At 41.9% G+C, this 15,900-nt stretch overlaps 4 protein-coding genes across 4 annotated transcripts; 2 read left to right on the top strand and 2 right to left on the bottom strand.

Moving 5' to 3' along the window:
* Positions 1 to 701: 701 nt before the first annotated feature.
* LOC128727701 (protein kinase C and casein kinase substrate in neurons protein 1) lies at positions 702 to 8,932 on the top strand. Its single transcript, XM_053821639.1, has 9 exons — positions 702 to 1,253; positions 1,351 to 1,460; positions 3,347 to 3,495; positions 3,556 to 3,744; positions 3,827 to 4,174; positions 5,258 to 5,368; positions 6,186 to 6,406; positions 6,481 to 6,662; positions 6,768 to 8,932. Exons 1-9 carry the CDS (start codon positions 1,150 to 1,152, stop codon positions 6,878 to 6,880), a joined length of 1,527 nt encoding a protein of 508 aa, XP_053677614.1. The 5' UTR covers positions 702 to 1,149; the 3' UTR covers positions 6,881 to 8,932.
* Positions 8,933 to 10,216: 1,284 nt separating this feature from the next.
* Positions 10,217 to 10,948, bottom strand: LOC128723862 (uncharacterized). Its single transcript, XM_053817629.1, has one exon. The coding sequence runs from the start codon at positions 10,946 to 10,948 to the stop codon at positions 10,217 to 10,219; it is 732 nt and encodes a 243-aa protein (XP_053673604.1).
* A 1,047-nt stretch (positions 10,949 to 11,995) lies between these two features.
* On the top strand, positions 11,996 to 13,681 carry LOC128725168 (E3 ubiquitin-protein ligase rnf146). Its single transcript, XM_053818891.1, has 3 exons — positions 11,996 to 12,098; positions 12,160 to 12,254; positions 12,319 to 13,681. The coding sequence occupies exons 1-3, from the start codon at positions 11,996 to 11,998 to the stop codon at positions 13,114 to 13,116; spliced, it is 996 nt and encodes a 331-aa protein (XP_053674866.1). The 3' UTR covers positions 13,117 to 13,681.
* A 513-nt stretch (positions 13,682 to 14,194) lies between these two features.
* Positions 14,195 to 15,629, bottom strand: LOC128723863 (tRNA pseudouridine synthase-like 1). The gene is made up of 5 exons (XM_053817630.1): positions 15,583 to 15,629; positions 15,384 to 15,512; positions 14,947 to 15,258; positions 14,589 to 14,844; positions 14,195 to 14,431 (listed from the first exon to the last, which is right to left on the bottom strand). Exons 1-5 carry the CDS (start codon positions 15,627 to 15,629, stop codon positions 14,195 to 14,197), a joined length of 981 nt encoding a protein of 326 aa, XP_053673605.1.
* Between the last annotated feature and the right edge of the window lie 271 nt (positions 15,630 to 15,900).

The raw sequence follows: 15,900 nt of genomic DNA on the forward strand, positions 1-15,900 counted from the left end.
AACCGCGGCGAAAGGTAGCATGCATCACGCGATCGGGCGAATAGAAAGAGAAAAAAATCCTGGCTGTAAAACATTAATGAACGAGCGGAGGGCGCGCGTAGGTCGAAAGCGAAACTTCCTCTTTTGCCACCGCAGCTTGGGAAAAATGAGACGCTTACGTGCGCTCCTACGACGGGGTTGGATCTACCAGCGTTCATCCGCTGCTTTTTTGGCATTTTCTTTCCAACATCCGTTCGACGAGGGGGGTTGTAGAGCAGGAGAAATGTTCTGAACAGCGTAGCCTGGGAACTAGGGCAGGCATGATAATACGCCACCTTCCCCGAGAGTGGAGCTGATGAATTATAAAGCTTTATCGAATGGGACACGGAAGCGTTGGGTGTGGCGGGAACGCTAGAAATGTTGCTTTTTGTTCTACTCAGCAATCGTTAGGGTCCTGCAGAAGCCTCTGGAATCTAGGTCAGGATCAGATGTCCTAGCGGCACTGTTGCCAAAGCTGCAAGAGGAGGAGTTGATTAATGATGGACGTGTTTTGTTAGATTTAAGCTGCAGAGGAAACGTGGGGGGAATGTCAAAGTTTTAGTCATGAATATAAATCGATATGGTCGCATATTCAGTTTTCCTAACAAATGTTGTGTTAGAGTATATGCTAATAATAAATTTATTTTGATTTCAGGGACATACTTCAACAAATAGGAGCCGTGTTTTCATGTAAAAATACCCCGCCCTAAACGCACTAGAATAAATGTGCAGCTCTTAAAAAATTTGCCGAAGGTTTGTGGAGCAAACATACGCCGGCAGTCTCAATTGATCACTTGCACGGGACTGACATTTACCGGGAGAAACGAAAGGCCATCAGTGATCGCGGGAGAACCCAGATGCCCGTTTGCTGCGATCGGGCACAATTGCCGTTGATTGAGCGCGGTTCGCCATCCGTTGTCGCGTTTATTTATCGTCGGGATCGGTTCGTTAGAAGCGGACACACGAGGCACGGTGCAGAGGGGCCAGGACACATTCGCAAATTGATTTGATTCACGTCCAAAAAACAAACAAAATCGCTCGCAAAGCCACTGAAAAAGGGTGCGCAAAAGCGAAACTTGAACGGAGAGGCCAGAGAGTGGTCGGGTGGTACGTAAACAGACAGAAACAAAAATGTCACATCATAGCGACGATCAGCTGCTACAGGCCGGGAGTGATTCCTTCTGGGAGCTGAACAACTACAAACGCACCACCAAGCGGATAGAGGACGGTTATAAGTGAGTGATGGATTTCGGTGTTTACGGCGGCCTCCGCGCCGGTCTTTTTGGCCGGAATGATCATGAGCTAATCATTTGTTTTCCTTTCACCTTCTAGACTCTGCACGGAGTTGCAAACGCTGATCCAGGAGCGTGCCGAAATCGAAAAAGCATATGCCAAAAATCTGAAAACGTGGTCGAAGAAATGGGGTGAATTGATTGAGAAAGGTAAGGTTCGATCGTTGCTAGCTATTTCAGTGATTCATTAAAACTTTGCCTAATTTAAAGTCCAGACTTTTAAAAAAATCGAAACACAATACGGTGGCAGTTCATCGTTACGAAACACACGTGACGTGCGACATCTAATTCGCAGTTGCTTATCAATATCAACAACAATGTGAAGAGCAGAAAAAGTGCATCCCTGAAACGTGAGCACAAAAATTACATGCCGTATGCTAATGTATCAAATGTCCCATTAAACGCTGATATGGCGGTGGTGGCGCGCTACTTAATATGACCTTCCGCTTTAAGTGATGCTACCTCGATGCAGTGGGGTCGTGATGAAGGTTATACTTCTTGCTGGATGTTTTTTTTCTTCTATCCTCTCAGGGTCATATTTCTCGTCAGTAGGGGACTTTAAGCGGTGACATAATACCGAACTCTAGCTCTCGACCATGAAATCATCCGAGGGAGGCATGAAGAATGATAGAATTGTTGTTGCATCTACTCACAAAAATGCATTTGGCTCAGCATGGTGTGAAGAATGTCATTTAGTTATTTAAGCCTAGATTCGATTCGTTTCGTTTTCCCGATCGTACATTTATCGCAATGTAGTTCACCTCTTATAAGAAGCGAGAGACACGATTGAATGTACTGATGCAATGAACAATGCAATAAGAATAGAAAGGAAATCTAGAAAAAGCCGAAAGAGAGAGTAAAAGAAGTATGTATATCTAAAATCGAAGGTCAGATCTCAAAGTGCCGTTCTCGACTAGTGAAGTGAGCTGCTTTTTTCAATTTAAAAATAGATTTGCGTGAATGTTTCTATCAACGGTTTACTCACGGTACCCTACGTATCTCATCAATGTATTTGAGCGTCCCTGTTTCACAGAGAAGCGGCGTTGTATCATGTAACATTTGCTTGCAGACGATGGATGAAAACGGTTGTTCGTATCTTTAGGAAAAATCCAACGTCGTCTCGTGCAGCGTACCTCCTGAGATACTTCTATTAATCAAATGTGTGATGAGGCGTAAAATTGTTGACAAATGATCCAGCCGTTTCAAGATAAGATTCCGCACCGAAATGCTATATTCTTAGTGATAATTCAATTCATCACTCCAACGTCAATGTCTTGTCTATGGCATAACTATATTACTTTGTGGCTTGTATTTCGGATGTAGTCTAAATTACGTGAAAACAATTGATATAAGAGAAAAAATATAGAGTTTTAGTTTTTGAAAAATAATGAATTGAATCGTAGAAATTTGTGCAACAAGATATAATAATTTATTAATAATTAAAAAAAAATATTGATAAATTTTCAATATTTTGTTGATGCGCATAGTAGACTAGACTACATAAAACATATCAAGCTGTTTTAGAAAAAGATTCTATATTTCGTTACTTCCTTCTAGGCGAAAATCGAATCTCAGCTAGGTGATGTATGTTACCATTCTTGTATGTCGATTCTCCTCCGGAAGCTCGTAATCAGTAGTATTGATTTTTCAATTAGGCCCATCGAATAAGAAACTAATCTTCTACCACCAACCAAAGGCCTGGCAGTATAAGTTGGTGTTCTTTGCTTCACTTAGTGCTTTTTTATATTTTCTCACTGTTCATGCTCAATCAGGTCGGCACGAAACCGAGACACGTCCTTAATTGAGTTACGGGGGTCAGAGGCGAATTGAAAGATACCAGCAACGTACGTTGTTTGTACTTCCTCATTCACGAGTGAAGCATATCCAACGTATTTCCGTTTTGAAAGGTTTTTATACGTAAAGTTAGAAACGTTGCTACAAGAATGATGCACTTGCCATATGATGGAAGCGAAAAGAAATTTCAAACAGTAAACGTGTATGATACATGACTGACATTTGTTATCTTTATTTTGCAGGGCCAGAATATGGAACGACTGAAGCCGCTTGGAAAGGAATGCTCACGGAGGCAGAGCGACTCTCGGATCTGCATCTTAAAATAAAGGCCAACCTTTGCACGGATGTAACGTTGCAGATAAAGGAATGGCAAAAGGATAACTATCACAAGGTAAAGCGTAATTATGTCGTTTTTATTGTAATCCCCGTCTAATTTTTTTTCTCCATGCAGTCGATGATGCAGATCAAGGAGCGCAAAGAAATGGAAGATCAGTTTAAGCGAGCCCAAAAGCCATGGGCGAAATTTCTAGCGAGTGCAGAAAAAGCGAAAGCGGACTATCATGCTGCATGCAAAATGGAGAAATCGGCAGCCAACCAGGAACGCAACGCTTCTAGCGATTCGTCAATGTCTAACGATCAGGTGCGGAGAGAATTTCACGGGTTGTTGTGACGGTTATAGCTGACAATTTTTTGATGTTGTTGCATAAAATTTCTCATTGTAGCTAAAAAAGATGCAGGAAAGGGTTCAAAAGCTGAAAGACGACGTTGCAAAGAGTCGCGATCGATACGAGCAAACGCTAAACGAGATTAAAGAGTACAACCCCGTCTACATCGAGAGCATGACAACCGTGTTCCGGAAGTGCCAAGAGATGGAGGAGACCCGACTGTGTTTCTTCAAAAATGTGTTATTCTCGATACACAAATGCCTGAACATCTCCGAAGATCCAAGCTTACCGCAGATCTACAAAGAGTTCCATCATACGATAAACAACGCCGATCATCAGAAAGATCTCAAGTGGTGGTCGAACAATCACGGTGTCAACATGGGTATGAGCTGGCCAACGTTCGTGGTAAGTGTTTGAACATGTTCTTTATACATTTAAGACGGACAGACGGATGCTTAAAGCAGAAGAAGAGCTGAGCTGTTTCTTCTGTGTAACGCTGTCCTTAATTAACCTGTCTTGCAATTAATGTGGTGTTTCCATGTATGACTTTTCCTTGTTCATTTTAACGTGGATGCTTAATAGCGCATGCTGACTCTGAATTTTATAAAATGATATTTTTATTTAAGAAATACTACATTTTTTCACGTATCATATATTTGTTTAGTTGATTAAAAACGACTATTCCCAATGTTGGTTTCTAAATATAAAAAAAAAAACATTATTCTTTATATTTATTTTATCCATATCTGCTTGTGAGCAATAACATACATCTATTGTTTATCCTTATTATGTCTTTTTACGAACTTTTGGTGTGACGATTATTTGTCTTTGGTTTTCGTGGTTGCATAAAGCGGGTGGAACTAAGGCAACGGAATAATACCGCTTTGCTATCGCTGCTACTGCTGTGCGAATATATTTTCAAACAAACAGGGATGGTATTTTGGGTCAACGTGGAATTATAACTCATCACATTACGTTAAGAGATTACAACGCCATTACTAACTGACCTTAGCAAGTCTGTTGTGCGCTATTTCTGCTGTTGCTGTCAAATTCCATTCCAATTCCTGTTGAGGAACTTCTGCCATGGCGAACCCAATGTTGCCAAGTATTACATCGTTGTTTGGTGTTCTTTGGGAGAATATTTCAATAATGTTTTTGTTTAACCTTTCAACCAATACCGCTTTGATTATTTTCTTCGACCGACTTACTAATCATAATTTCGTTTCGATCTTTCTTTTTTTACTTTCTCACGTTTCTTTGCTCTCTGTTCAATTGAATGGTGTGTGTTCAAACATCATCCTTAATTACCATACTCCTTATAAATCATATCCGTTTGACCTGACCAACATACGTTGCCACTCCAATGCGATCTATTATTTCTCATCAAACTGTGTGCCATTCATCCGGTGTGCGATCGTGCGTTGTTATCCGTGTATTCCGCTCCGCGTCGACCGAATCAAACTATCCTGCCGTTTGTGCCTTCTCCAGGAGTACACGGAAGAATTCCGCGACATTGCGAAGGGAATCAAATCCAAAGAAGCTTTACCCGCAGCGCCGATCACGCTCATTCATCAGCGACCCGTTGCCGAAGATTTGCATGTAATTTTTGTTTCTTTTTTATCCTTATTGTTTTACTCTATTACCTTTTTTTCACGTACACATCTACACATATAGTATTAGAAAAGAGGAAAATTCACCATTACTCCCCACAATTGTGCTTTCGTTTTTTGCATATACATTAATTTCGTGTTGTTTGAAGTTGGTTTACAGTTTTCAATTGTTTTGTTTTTACTTAAATTCATTTGCAAAGTTGTTTTGATATTTTTGCTACATGCACCTGTATCGTACTGTTTGAATGAAATGTACTCCTTTTTTTGTCTAGTTCTGCTTGGTGTTATTGATTTGCTAGTGATGTGAAATAGAGTTAGTCCTTTTTTCCTATATGCAAACGCAGCTTACAGTGCTGCTTCCGATTTTAAAACCAAATCGCTGAAGAGTGGTGCATAAATTTCTTACATGGTTTCGGAGCTAGGATGAATTGTACGAATAATATAGTTTTGTCGCTTTTTAACTTCAGTATCAGTATTCAAGATTATACATTGTTCTTTTGTCAGTATAGAAGTTTGTTGTGCTTATGGTTGAGTATCTTATTAAATTTAGAAATTAATCCAATAATATTCCTGTTTGCAGAGTAAATTTGATTAGAAATAGAAAAAGTATATCAATTATTGAATCAGTAGATTTGACCATACATAACCTTATTCAAAATATGATCTCAAAATCTAAAGATACACACTTCTTCCTACTTGCATCGACACAAAGAAACGGCACATCTTTGTTAACATATTTTTGCATTTTTTTCTTACATCAATCTTCGCGTGCGTTAAAAATTGCGAATCCTCGCTTCCTAATCCAGGAGTACCCTCCACCACCGGCTAATAACAACCGGCTGCTCGGAGGTGGCAATCGGAACAGTACGGCACTCAATATTACCAACTCGACCGCCAACACTCGCCCCACACCGAGCCCGAACAATGATTCGCCCAAATCGGAAACAGCCTCTACGAAAAATGAAGCAACGACGCCCACTCGGAATTCGCCAGGGCGCGGCGCTGCTCCCGGTGGCGCGGTTGTTACGTTAGTTGTTCAAGATTGCTTTTCCCGCGAAAAAGAGGAGGGTCACTAACACAAACATTTTCCTTTCGGTTTAGCAATGGCAACTCCGGCACTAATGGTAAAGCTAACGACAGCAATCCCTTCGAAGAGGAAGAGGAGTGGGACGAAGGGGACGGTAATGATAACCTGCTGGTTGACAATGGTGAACCTGGTGTACCGGTGAAAGCATTATACGACTATGAAGGAGCGGAAAGCGATGAACTTACATTCAAGCAGGGTAAGGAAAGGGTTGTCCATATGGGAGTTCCGGAGCAAAACTTCCAACAAGCAAAATGCGTTCACTAACTTCTATTTCCTCCATTTCCCCGTCTGTTGATTTTAGGAGATTTGTTCGAAAAATTAGAAGATGAAGATGAACAAGGCTGGTGCAAGGGACGAAAAGATGGTCGAGTAGGGCTATACCCAGCGAACTACGTAGAAGTGGTAGCGACGTAAGCTTTTGTCACGTTTCTGAGGATATGGAAACAAAATTAGAAAAAAAATCTAATCGAAACCGGATGTGTGGTATACAACAGCGTTTAAAGATGGGAAATCCACGTAGTCATACTGAAGTGCGAGCTTCTGGGTTGGAATTTTAATGTTTGCCTATAACTGGATGGAGAAAGAGTCTAAACACATCACACCACAATCATGAAAACGTGTAGCCGTTAGTGCAGTTTGAAACAATGCAAGCACCGTATTCCATATGCATTCATGGTTAGTGTACTTTCTTTAGATACATTTCAGGGGGAAAAAAGCTTCGCAACATCGCGTTTTTATAAGCATCTAGTTTACGGAGGTTGATCCTCAGCACCAATAAATCAGCAAGGAACCACTTTGAAACGTTGGCCAAAATGGGTAGTTTTTAAATGAAACTTTACATGATTTTTTTAAATGAAGCACATGGTGCCACATGTTTCGAAATAGCCATAGACACAGGGAAAAGGCATTCGTTGATTTTGTAAACATAGTTTTGCGGTTTGCAAAACACTTTTTGGGATTCCTTTTGGGGCATATTTTCGGGAGCTCGAATGGAAGTTTTAATTACGCTACGATACGGGTCCGGTTTATACGTTGAATCTTAAATTGATTAGATTCGAGGGGTTTCACGGAGTTGAGCCGTTTGGCGTCAATGATGGTGAAGCATGAACGTATTAAGAGAAGGTTTTCGTGTCGGTGCATTCGAATTTTTGCAGCTAAAAGGTATCCTCGTGTTGACAATCGTTAATCAAAACGAGTGATAACTACCATTTGATGCCGTATCGACATTCTACAGAGGATTTGGAAATGAATGGGAATAGGTTTTCTTGTTTCCGAGTGTGTTTTGAAAACATACGTTGATCGATCACTCGCCAGAGATCACTCTAATTTGCGATTTTTGTTTTGTTTTACCCGTTGTTCCAATTTTTAATAGTAGTGAAGTTATAAAAAATAGGTGCATAGGTTTAAGTAGAATTTGAATCAATTGCTCCGCATTTACGTTAAATTGGCCGAGTTTTCTGTTTATTATTTCTCTGTTCTATTTCTTTGGGGAGAATTTTTTTACAAATTCACAATATCTGTGCATTATGTTATGCTCATTGCAAAACATGGTTCAATGTAGAGAACAATTGATGCAATTTGCAAAATCTTTAGATGCTTGCAACACTTTTCTGTAGGAGACAATCCAATGAAACGAAATGATGAAGATAAATGGACTATTTCATGTCTCGTAGAACTCATCCCTATCAAATTTTGAAACAGTTAATCGTAGCATATGCATGAATATATAAAAAATTCCTACCATAACATATGGAACAATGTAATTACTATTTCGAATAGTAACTCACCTTTAACCAAGAGAACCAATTTGCCCATTAAGAGAGATGGCAAATATTTGCTTTTTGAAGCACTAGCGGAAAGCAACGCGAATGAATGAAGATAAATATCTGTAACTTAAAAGATGCACCCCAACACGAAAGCTTTAGACAACGTGATGAGAAATGGTTGGAACTTTAGTTAACCCAAATCAACGTTGCAAAATGAAGCAAAATGAGCGGCAGACGAAAGCGAATGCTTCCTGCGCATATGTTCGTCGGCCTGTTGTTTTACTTGTTGAAGCAGGAACATCGTTTTGGTCATGAACAGAATTGAACACATTTTACACAAAGTATGTAAAACAAAGAGAAATAACCTAGTGGAGCTTTCGATTGCTGAACTAATCGATGAAAACGGGAAGCGGTATTGAAGTAATTAGTAGTAACGATTATGGTAGTGATAGTGAAACTAATGATAAAAACAACCTAGTATCAATCGTTAACGGAAGGTTGAATGAACATGGTTGGTTGATGCATCATAAGCAAAAGAACCTGTTGTGTATTATATTAAGTTTGAGGAAAAAATATATACATATATGTATAAAAGCAAATCGTTCGCGGTAGTGTTATAGTGTAGCCAGGGAACGAAGATGGGGTATAATATTTGAACGAAACGTTTATTTATATACACAACTGTGAATGTAAAATAATATTTCATTGTAGTTTCGCTATGCCAGTTTTTTTGATAGTTTTTTTTATATCACATAATGCGGGGTTGAACAAACACGCTGGTCGAAGTAGACAAATCAAATGTAAACGAAAGCAGTTAGTTGCTAAAAATGGAGAAAAATCAAGTGTCGAAGGAAGCACCGAAGACACAAAATACCTCGAAAAAAGGAACCGACTGTATGGATAATGTTTTTCGCCAAACTGACGAAACTTTCTACGAAACGCAGTACAGTAAGTGTTTTCCCAGTTACACTGCTGGAGTTCCGATCGAGCGGCCCGCGTCAGCAACCGACGCCGGATTACAGGTGAAGGGTATCATGGAAAGCGAATTCAAACCAAAAGAAAGCCAATATCGAGAACGTTGGCACCAGCTGTATCTGAGCCAACAAGAACCGGTCGGCGGACAGAAGTTTCTCCGCACGGTTGATTCTTTGGATTCGGTGAAAAACTTGACCCACGGCGCCAAGAGCAAGGTGGAGAATAATTTCGCCAACCTCCTTTACCCTAATCATGACCTCGCACCCGAAGTAAAAAGAATACTTTCCTACAACGTGGGAGATGGCAGCCGTCCAGTGACATATGGGCGACGAACGAATAGCGATCAATCTGGTGGTTGCTTGTGGAAAATCTTCAACCATGATGCGCTTTCCCCGGTGGAGCAGTGCGGTGCCAATAAAAAACTACATAAAACACATCCTCCTGCTGAAACAAGGCTGAAACGATGCTCATCTTTACACTGCGAAAGGTACGACATAATCACACAGGAGTTGGAAAAACCGGATGCACAAGCTATAAACGGTGCCCTGCAATATTTGCACAAAGTACGTTCGTTGCTTTCCTCCACCGGAGCGGTTCAGAACACGCGCAAAGAATTGCAGCAAGCCATTCGTGACGGGAATGAGGTACGTGATTGGAACGATATCCTTTTGAAGTACATCGGTACCGAAGAGGCGTTGGACCATGGAGCACTGCAACCACTTCTACGAAGATTGGCCATCGACACAAGAGTCTGTGAGGGATTTTCTACATTTCTTGATCTCTTGGATAGTGAAATTTCTTTGGCGCAGTTTAAATTGGGCGGAAACATGCAAAATTCCGCTCAGTCGCACGAGAATGAGGATGGGGTAGTACAATTGAAATGACTTCTCAAACAATTTACAAACCATTGAAATGTACGCAGTGCTAATTAAAAAATTGCATTTAAATTATATATTGACAAATAAATGATAAAAACAGATCTTCCTGAGTGGGCGTTCCGATTCCGGGCTTAATCTCGTCGAAGTCTTAGAGCTAATTGCATGTCTTTAGGGATCAATGTCACCCGCCCGCGATGGGTCGTACACCGGTAGGAATCTTCTAGCAACTGCACCACATACACTTCTGCTGCTTCCTGCAAACATATTAACATTTCCACTGTAACTCGCAGATGTTGGTGCGAATACTCCGCCAAAATTTCCCGTATAACCCTTGAAAAGCTCAATTTTGGAATGAGATTTTCCACTGTGCCTTGATATTTAATGATCTCTTTTAACGCTTTCAATTTGTGGGGTGTTTGCTGCTTTCGCGATAGTTTCTGGTTACTAGGCGGTGGTAAGCGGCTACTGCTTGCAATTGGTGTCTGATCATCATTGAAGGAGCTTTGAGTAGACATGCTAGAACTGCTGCTGGGGCGAGCTAGATCTGAGTTTGGTACGGTTGACATACTCGCTATCCGGTGTGCTGGTGTTTTGGGGTGCATCGGACTGGAATGCTTGTCGAGAGGCAGGAAGGAAAAGTTGGGTCTCGAGTGGGATGTATTGCCACGAGACGAATCATTCTCGTTGTTCTCTGAGCTATCGGTTTCATCGCCCATTAGATTCTTCCATCCGTCGCCAGACTCCAACGGACGAAACTGTTTCGCTTGTACATTCCTAGTTGGAGAACTCCGAGATGGTTGTCTTACATCTTGTTGAGCTGGTGGATTTACTATCGCTTTAGACTGTTTTTTCCTAGAAACCATTATGCTTTTCGATTAGGAATTACTAAAATATAAACTACATCAAACCCTCAACGGCAGGCCAAATTTGCCAACGACGCGCTGTTTTGTGGCTTGCATAAACTAATTCAAACATGAAACTGTCAAATGAAGCCTTACTATGGCCGTCTTGTCAACTGAAAAGCATAATAATCGCATATTTTACTACGTTTTACCAATGGTAAAATAATAATTACTTTTCGTAAAAAAACACATGTAATTTAGATTGTTAACATGTGACATATTACACGTGACACAAAATACAATTGCATAATTTAGTTTTCTAAGTGTAATGCATCGTGCTGGGGGATGACATTATTTCAATCGCTACTATTGAAGACAATAGGACAATCTTGTTTTGTTTACTTATTCTATTTGAATTATTTCAAACGTCTGAACATTTCTTTTTTATCAGTACTTGAGATTACTTATCTTAATTTACAATTCATTGTAGACTGAGGCTATAAATTGTAGTTTAAAATACATTTTTATAATGAAAGCTTCGACACACAGTAAAGAGTTTTGATTTTCAAACATGTTTCCATCATTTTGACTGCTACTGTAATGTCAAAAAGTGTTGATGTGTGTGGATTTGGACGAATTGTTTTGGTTAGTGTTGTTGCTCGCGAAGTAGGTAAAAATTGTGCTCTTTTTCCATTGAATGCGGAATTTTTATCCCTTACAACCCTGGGAAGTACGTGTACTTTTCTAGAGGCCTATTTTGTTCTAGTGAAAGTGACAAAATCTAAATACAATTGTCTTTCCATTCTAGATGCTACGATCGAATCGCAAACGTACTTCGAACCAATAGTGTTAACTGATTACCGTACTCTATCGTAGCTACTTTGTTAGTTTTTTTTCATCTTAAATGTTTTAAACTTTCACTTCCGTAGTCAAATTAAATGCAGCATTGGTGCCTGGTACATTACACTTTATGTGAGGGACTTGCCTGTCCTATTCGGGGCTAGATATTCGCAGACATCGTTCTGTACAGATTTGCGTGGATTCTGTTACCTTTCTGTGGCCTCTGAAATGGCAGAACCAACCGAGTCGAACGTTTCCACTCCTTCCAGTGCTCAATCAGAAGACGGTGATAACGGTGAAATGCAAAAGAAACCGGAACCATCAACATCTAGTAAGCCTTCATCACGTTTCCTTTCTCCCTTGCTACGTCATTCATGGCCATTTTTCTACAGCTGACTCGAAGCTCGAGTGTCCCGTCTGTCTGCAAACTTGCGTTCATCCCGTCCGGTTGCCTTGCAGTCACATTTTTTGTTTCCTTTGCGTGAAGGTAACCAACACGACCTCCAAAAATCCTCAGCGCCCGCTATATTCGCTGTTTTTTTTTTCGCTAGGGTGTTGCATTTAAAAATCTTCGCTGCGCCATGTGCCGCTGTGAGATTCCGCTCACCTACCTTGACCATCCTCAACTGGTGAACGGGGTCGAGGAAATTGTACGCGCTGCTACCGCCACGGAACCCGACGGCAACGAATATCGATGGTACTACGAAGGATGCCACGGCTGGTGGCAATACGACGAGCGCACCAGTCAGGAGCTCGAGGAGGCCTACTTGCGGGGCGAAAAGAGTTGCAAAATCCTAGTGGCGGGATTTGTGTACATCGTCACGTTCGAGCACAAGTGTCAGATAAGGCAGAATGATTATTCGCGCATCCGGCGCGTAAAACGCGACCTAGTGTCTATACCGAAAAAGGGCGTAGCTGGATTGCGTCTAGAATCGGGTAATGTTCCTGCCCCCACGACTAGTGACATGAACGAACTGTCTTCCGCCATGGGCGAAATGAATCTGAACGAAGGCGCATCCACGTCCACATTCGCAGCCGGGACAGATGTCAGAAACGTGCTCGGAACGCACGTGGTAGCTGAATCGAATCATTTGGTAGCTAGTACCACGGATAGCGCCGAGGAGCAAACTCCTGCCGTACAAGCGAACGATGCTACTGATTTACTTTCTACAACTACCATGGCTTCTCCGAGTTCCACAGCTTCCAATTCGAGCAGCCGTAGCGTAAGCAGTAGCACTAGAAATTACCGACTGCAGGAGCTGATTGATCTGGATCATAATGAATACTCCGCTAGTGACAGCGATGAAGAGGAAAGGAGCGATGTTGATGATAATCTGCTGGAACTGTGAAGCCCAGTCGTCGTTCGTTGGTTTGATCCTCGAAACTCACAAAGCTGCTCAATGCAATTTATCGTGCAACACTAGCGAATGGAATGGGGTAACGTGGTGTCCGTGCTTAGAACGGAATTAAAGCACCCTAAAGTGATACAAAAGTATATTCATAGCTCTATTTACTCGAATGTCTAGAACAACGGCAGCAGGAGATGTGTTTGCCCACGAAGACGCGTTTGATTCATACTGTTCAAATGCGGACACACCAACCGTTTTATGAACCTCTGAAATTTCACGCAGAAGTGATACATTCTATACTCTGTCGATTTTGTCGGATATGGAGTACCTTTATTTTTAATTTAATTAAGCAATTATCAATGAACTTGGGCGACTGTACACTATCCTCTCTCTCTTTCCACAAGCAGTGGAAGAATAATAGCTTAAGTTGTAGGTTTTGTTTGCATTACTTTCACTTAACGTAAAATACTAAGGCGTTCTACTATTGATCGAACACACATAAACAAAAAAAAACAATTACAATTGTAATTGCTTCAGTTGTTTAATAAAGCCAGTATTCGGCTGCACGCTGGGCCGTTTGCTTTTGACTGTATCATAAGCCTGCATAAAGGACTGGTCGCATCGTTGGATCAGATAGCCAATAACTACGGAAGTCGATCTTGAAACGCCAGCGTTGCAATGCACTAGCACACGTGCACCACGCATGCGGCAACTATCGATAAAGGCGTTTGTTTCTGCTAGCACCTCTGCCAAGGACGTCTCGGGAAGATCCAAACACTCTACGAATTTGCGCTCAATGGCTGGCTCGTTGCCTGTGTCATCGCATTCTAGCGGCGGTGTTTCGATGCCCACACTGAGCACGTGTGTGATGGCGTATTTTTTCAGCACCTCCCGGCGCACGCAGTCTTGCGAACCGAGATAGAGAAATTGAGACACAATGCAGGCCGGCACCTGATCGGGACTGTTGTCCACGATGAAGCCGAGTCGCGGTGGCGCATCGATTTCGAGATTGTTGCGAAAGATCTTTCGGCTGCCATCCATGTACGTGACGGTTGTTTCGGTGCGCTGGAGCTCCGTTTTACGATTGCGCAGCTGCTCGAGAAAGCTTGCCATCTTCGGTTACGTCCTGATTGCAAGGAAACGCGAGATCAATCGGATCGTAGGCAACGTGGCAGAGATAGAGAGCGTATGCTGGTGCCACGAACACGCTGCTCAACCAGGAGTTTTGCGATGGCACTGTGAGCATGTAGTAGACGTCTCGCTCGTTGATGCGTCCTTCGGCTGCTGCCAACCAGGCACCTACCATACGCCGCACCTAGAAAAATGGTTTATCTGTTCAAAATTGCTTGGAAACAAGTTTAGAACTTAAATTTGATTAATTTGCTACAGAACCACGCTTTCTCGCTGACTTTTCATGCCTCGCCGATCCTGGCAACAGTCCAAAAACGTCCAAAAGAGTCTTTGTGTCTCACCTGCCGGTACAAAAACGAACGGCCTCGTATCCTTATGTCCCAGAAATCGTAGTATCGTTCGGTCTGCGCTCTATTATATATCGACGCCACGGTTTGACCCCGCTCGATCGTAATCTCATCAATGCGTCTTAACGAATGCATCGCTTCTTGCTGTCGAGGGTTACCTCTGGCAACAGCCATAAACGTTCGAAAATCATGCACTCCCTTGAATGTAAGGGCGACTTTAATGAACGTTTCAACATCGAACCGCGGATGGCTGAAAGCGGATCGTAACATAGCGAGAAAAAAAGAAGGTTTGCATGACAAGCGACACGAGCGCATGGGCGCTTTTAAACAGACGCGGTGCAAGCGATATTACCCTAAAAAGTAGCATCGATCGTGCTCTTCGATCGGAATGAAACGTAGGTGTGGATGTAGTCGCGTGGCTTCGGAGGAGAATTCTTTCTTTAAAACCGCCAATCGGTATAGATATGTGCGCGATTTAGCGCACATTCGTGCGTGGAATGTAAGGGGCACGTGTACGGTGCTGAGAACACGCAGTGCCTGTTCATCTTTTTCAAAGCAACGGTTGAGCGTTCGCGTGATATGATTCGCATCGTACGGTAGTCCGTTCGGTCGCAGAAGATCCACGTGCACGGTGTTGTGCAGTGCATGCACGCCGGTGTCGGTGCTGTTTGGTGTGAAAATATCGAAGTAATTTCTGATTTTCTGACCGATGTTACTCGATTGGGGGATCACAAAAAACGGCACATACCAAACATCGTGCTGCTTTTGGCCAGGGTCTATTGTACTTACCGGCTAGACAACTTCAGCAGGGGTTCATTTACCGATCTTAGCTTAAGTAAGGCCTCTTCAATCACTCCCTGCACTGTGTGTGGATCCTTAAACTGACCACGCGACTTGTCGATCGTCCGTTGGATACCACTGCACAAAAATCGTTCGTACTGTTAGAACACTGTTCGTCTGTAGCAGAAAGAAGAATTTAATTTCTTACCGAAACCGTGTGCCTATATAGGATAGGTTGATTAAATAACGATTCATTGGTTCAACAATCCGTGAGTTCTATTACGAGTACGGAAATGCGAACTTCGAATGCCAGAAATGTTTACGTTTGAGGTTGCTTCAGGAAAATCAAACGATCAGCTGTTTTGACCACACGGTGTGTCAATTGTGCAATTTGATGGTCAAAATGTTCTAAAATAATCTTTTGAAATAATCGACAAATATTGTAAGCTTTATCTAAGATAAATGCTGAGTCTTGTGAATTTGTTTCGAATTAAGTTCATTTTATTTTATGAGGTTTCTGCTTTAA

The sequence above is a fragment of the Anopheles nili genome, chromosome 3 (genome assembly GCF_943737925.1).
Source record: "Anopheles nili chromosome 3, idAnoNiliSN_F5_01, whole genome shotgun sequence".
Lineage (NCBI taxonomy): Eukaryota > Metazoa > Arthropoda > Insecta > Diptera > Culicidae > Anopheles > Anopheles nili.

Excerpts from the sequence above, each read along its gene's own strand:
- LOC128727701 (XM_053821639.1), top strand. The coding sequence starts at position 1,150 with ATGTCACATCATAGCGACGATCAGCTGCTACAGGCCGGGAGTGATTCC. Across the intron at positions 4,175-5,257 it reads TGAGCTGGCCAACGTTCGTG|GAGTACACGGAAGAATTCCG; the intron begins GTAAGTGTTTGA and ends TGCCTTCTCCAG. Across the intron at positions 6,407-6,480 it reads CCCGGTGGCGCGGTTGTTAC|CAATGGCAACTCCGGCACTA; the intron begins GTTAGTTGTTCA and ends CTTTCGGTTTAG.
- LOC128723862 (XM_053817629.1), bottom strand. The coding sequence starts at position 10,948 with ATGGTTTCTAGGAAAAAACAGTCTAAAGCGATAGTAAATCCACCAGCT.
- LOC128725168 (XM_053818891.1), top strand. The coding sequence starts at position 11,996 with ATGGCAGAACCAACCGAGTCGAACGTTTCCACTCCTTCCAGTGCTCAA. Across the intron at positions 12,099-12,159 it reads ACCGGAACCATCAACATCTA|CTGACTCGAAGCTCGAGTGT; the intron begins GTAAGCCTTCAT and ends ATTTTTCTACAG. Across the intron at positions 12,255-12,318 it reads TTTGTTTCCTTTGCGTGAAG|GGTGTTGCATTTAAAAATCT; the intron begins GTAACCAACACG and ends TTTTTTCGCTAG.
- LOC128723863 (XM_053817630.1), bottom strand. The coding sequence starts at position 15,629 with ATGAATCGTTATTTAATCAACCTATCCTATATAGGCACACGGTTTCG. Across the intron at positions 15,513-15,582 it reads TATATAGGCACACGGTTTCG|TGGTATCCAACGGACGATCG; the intron begins GTAAGAAATTAA and ends ATTTTTGTGCAG. Across the intron at positions 14,845-14,946 it reads GATCGATGCTACTTTTTAGG|CCATCCGCGGTTCGATGTTG; the intron begins GTAATATCGCTT and ends ATCCGCTTTCAG.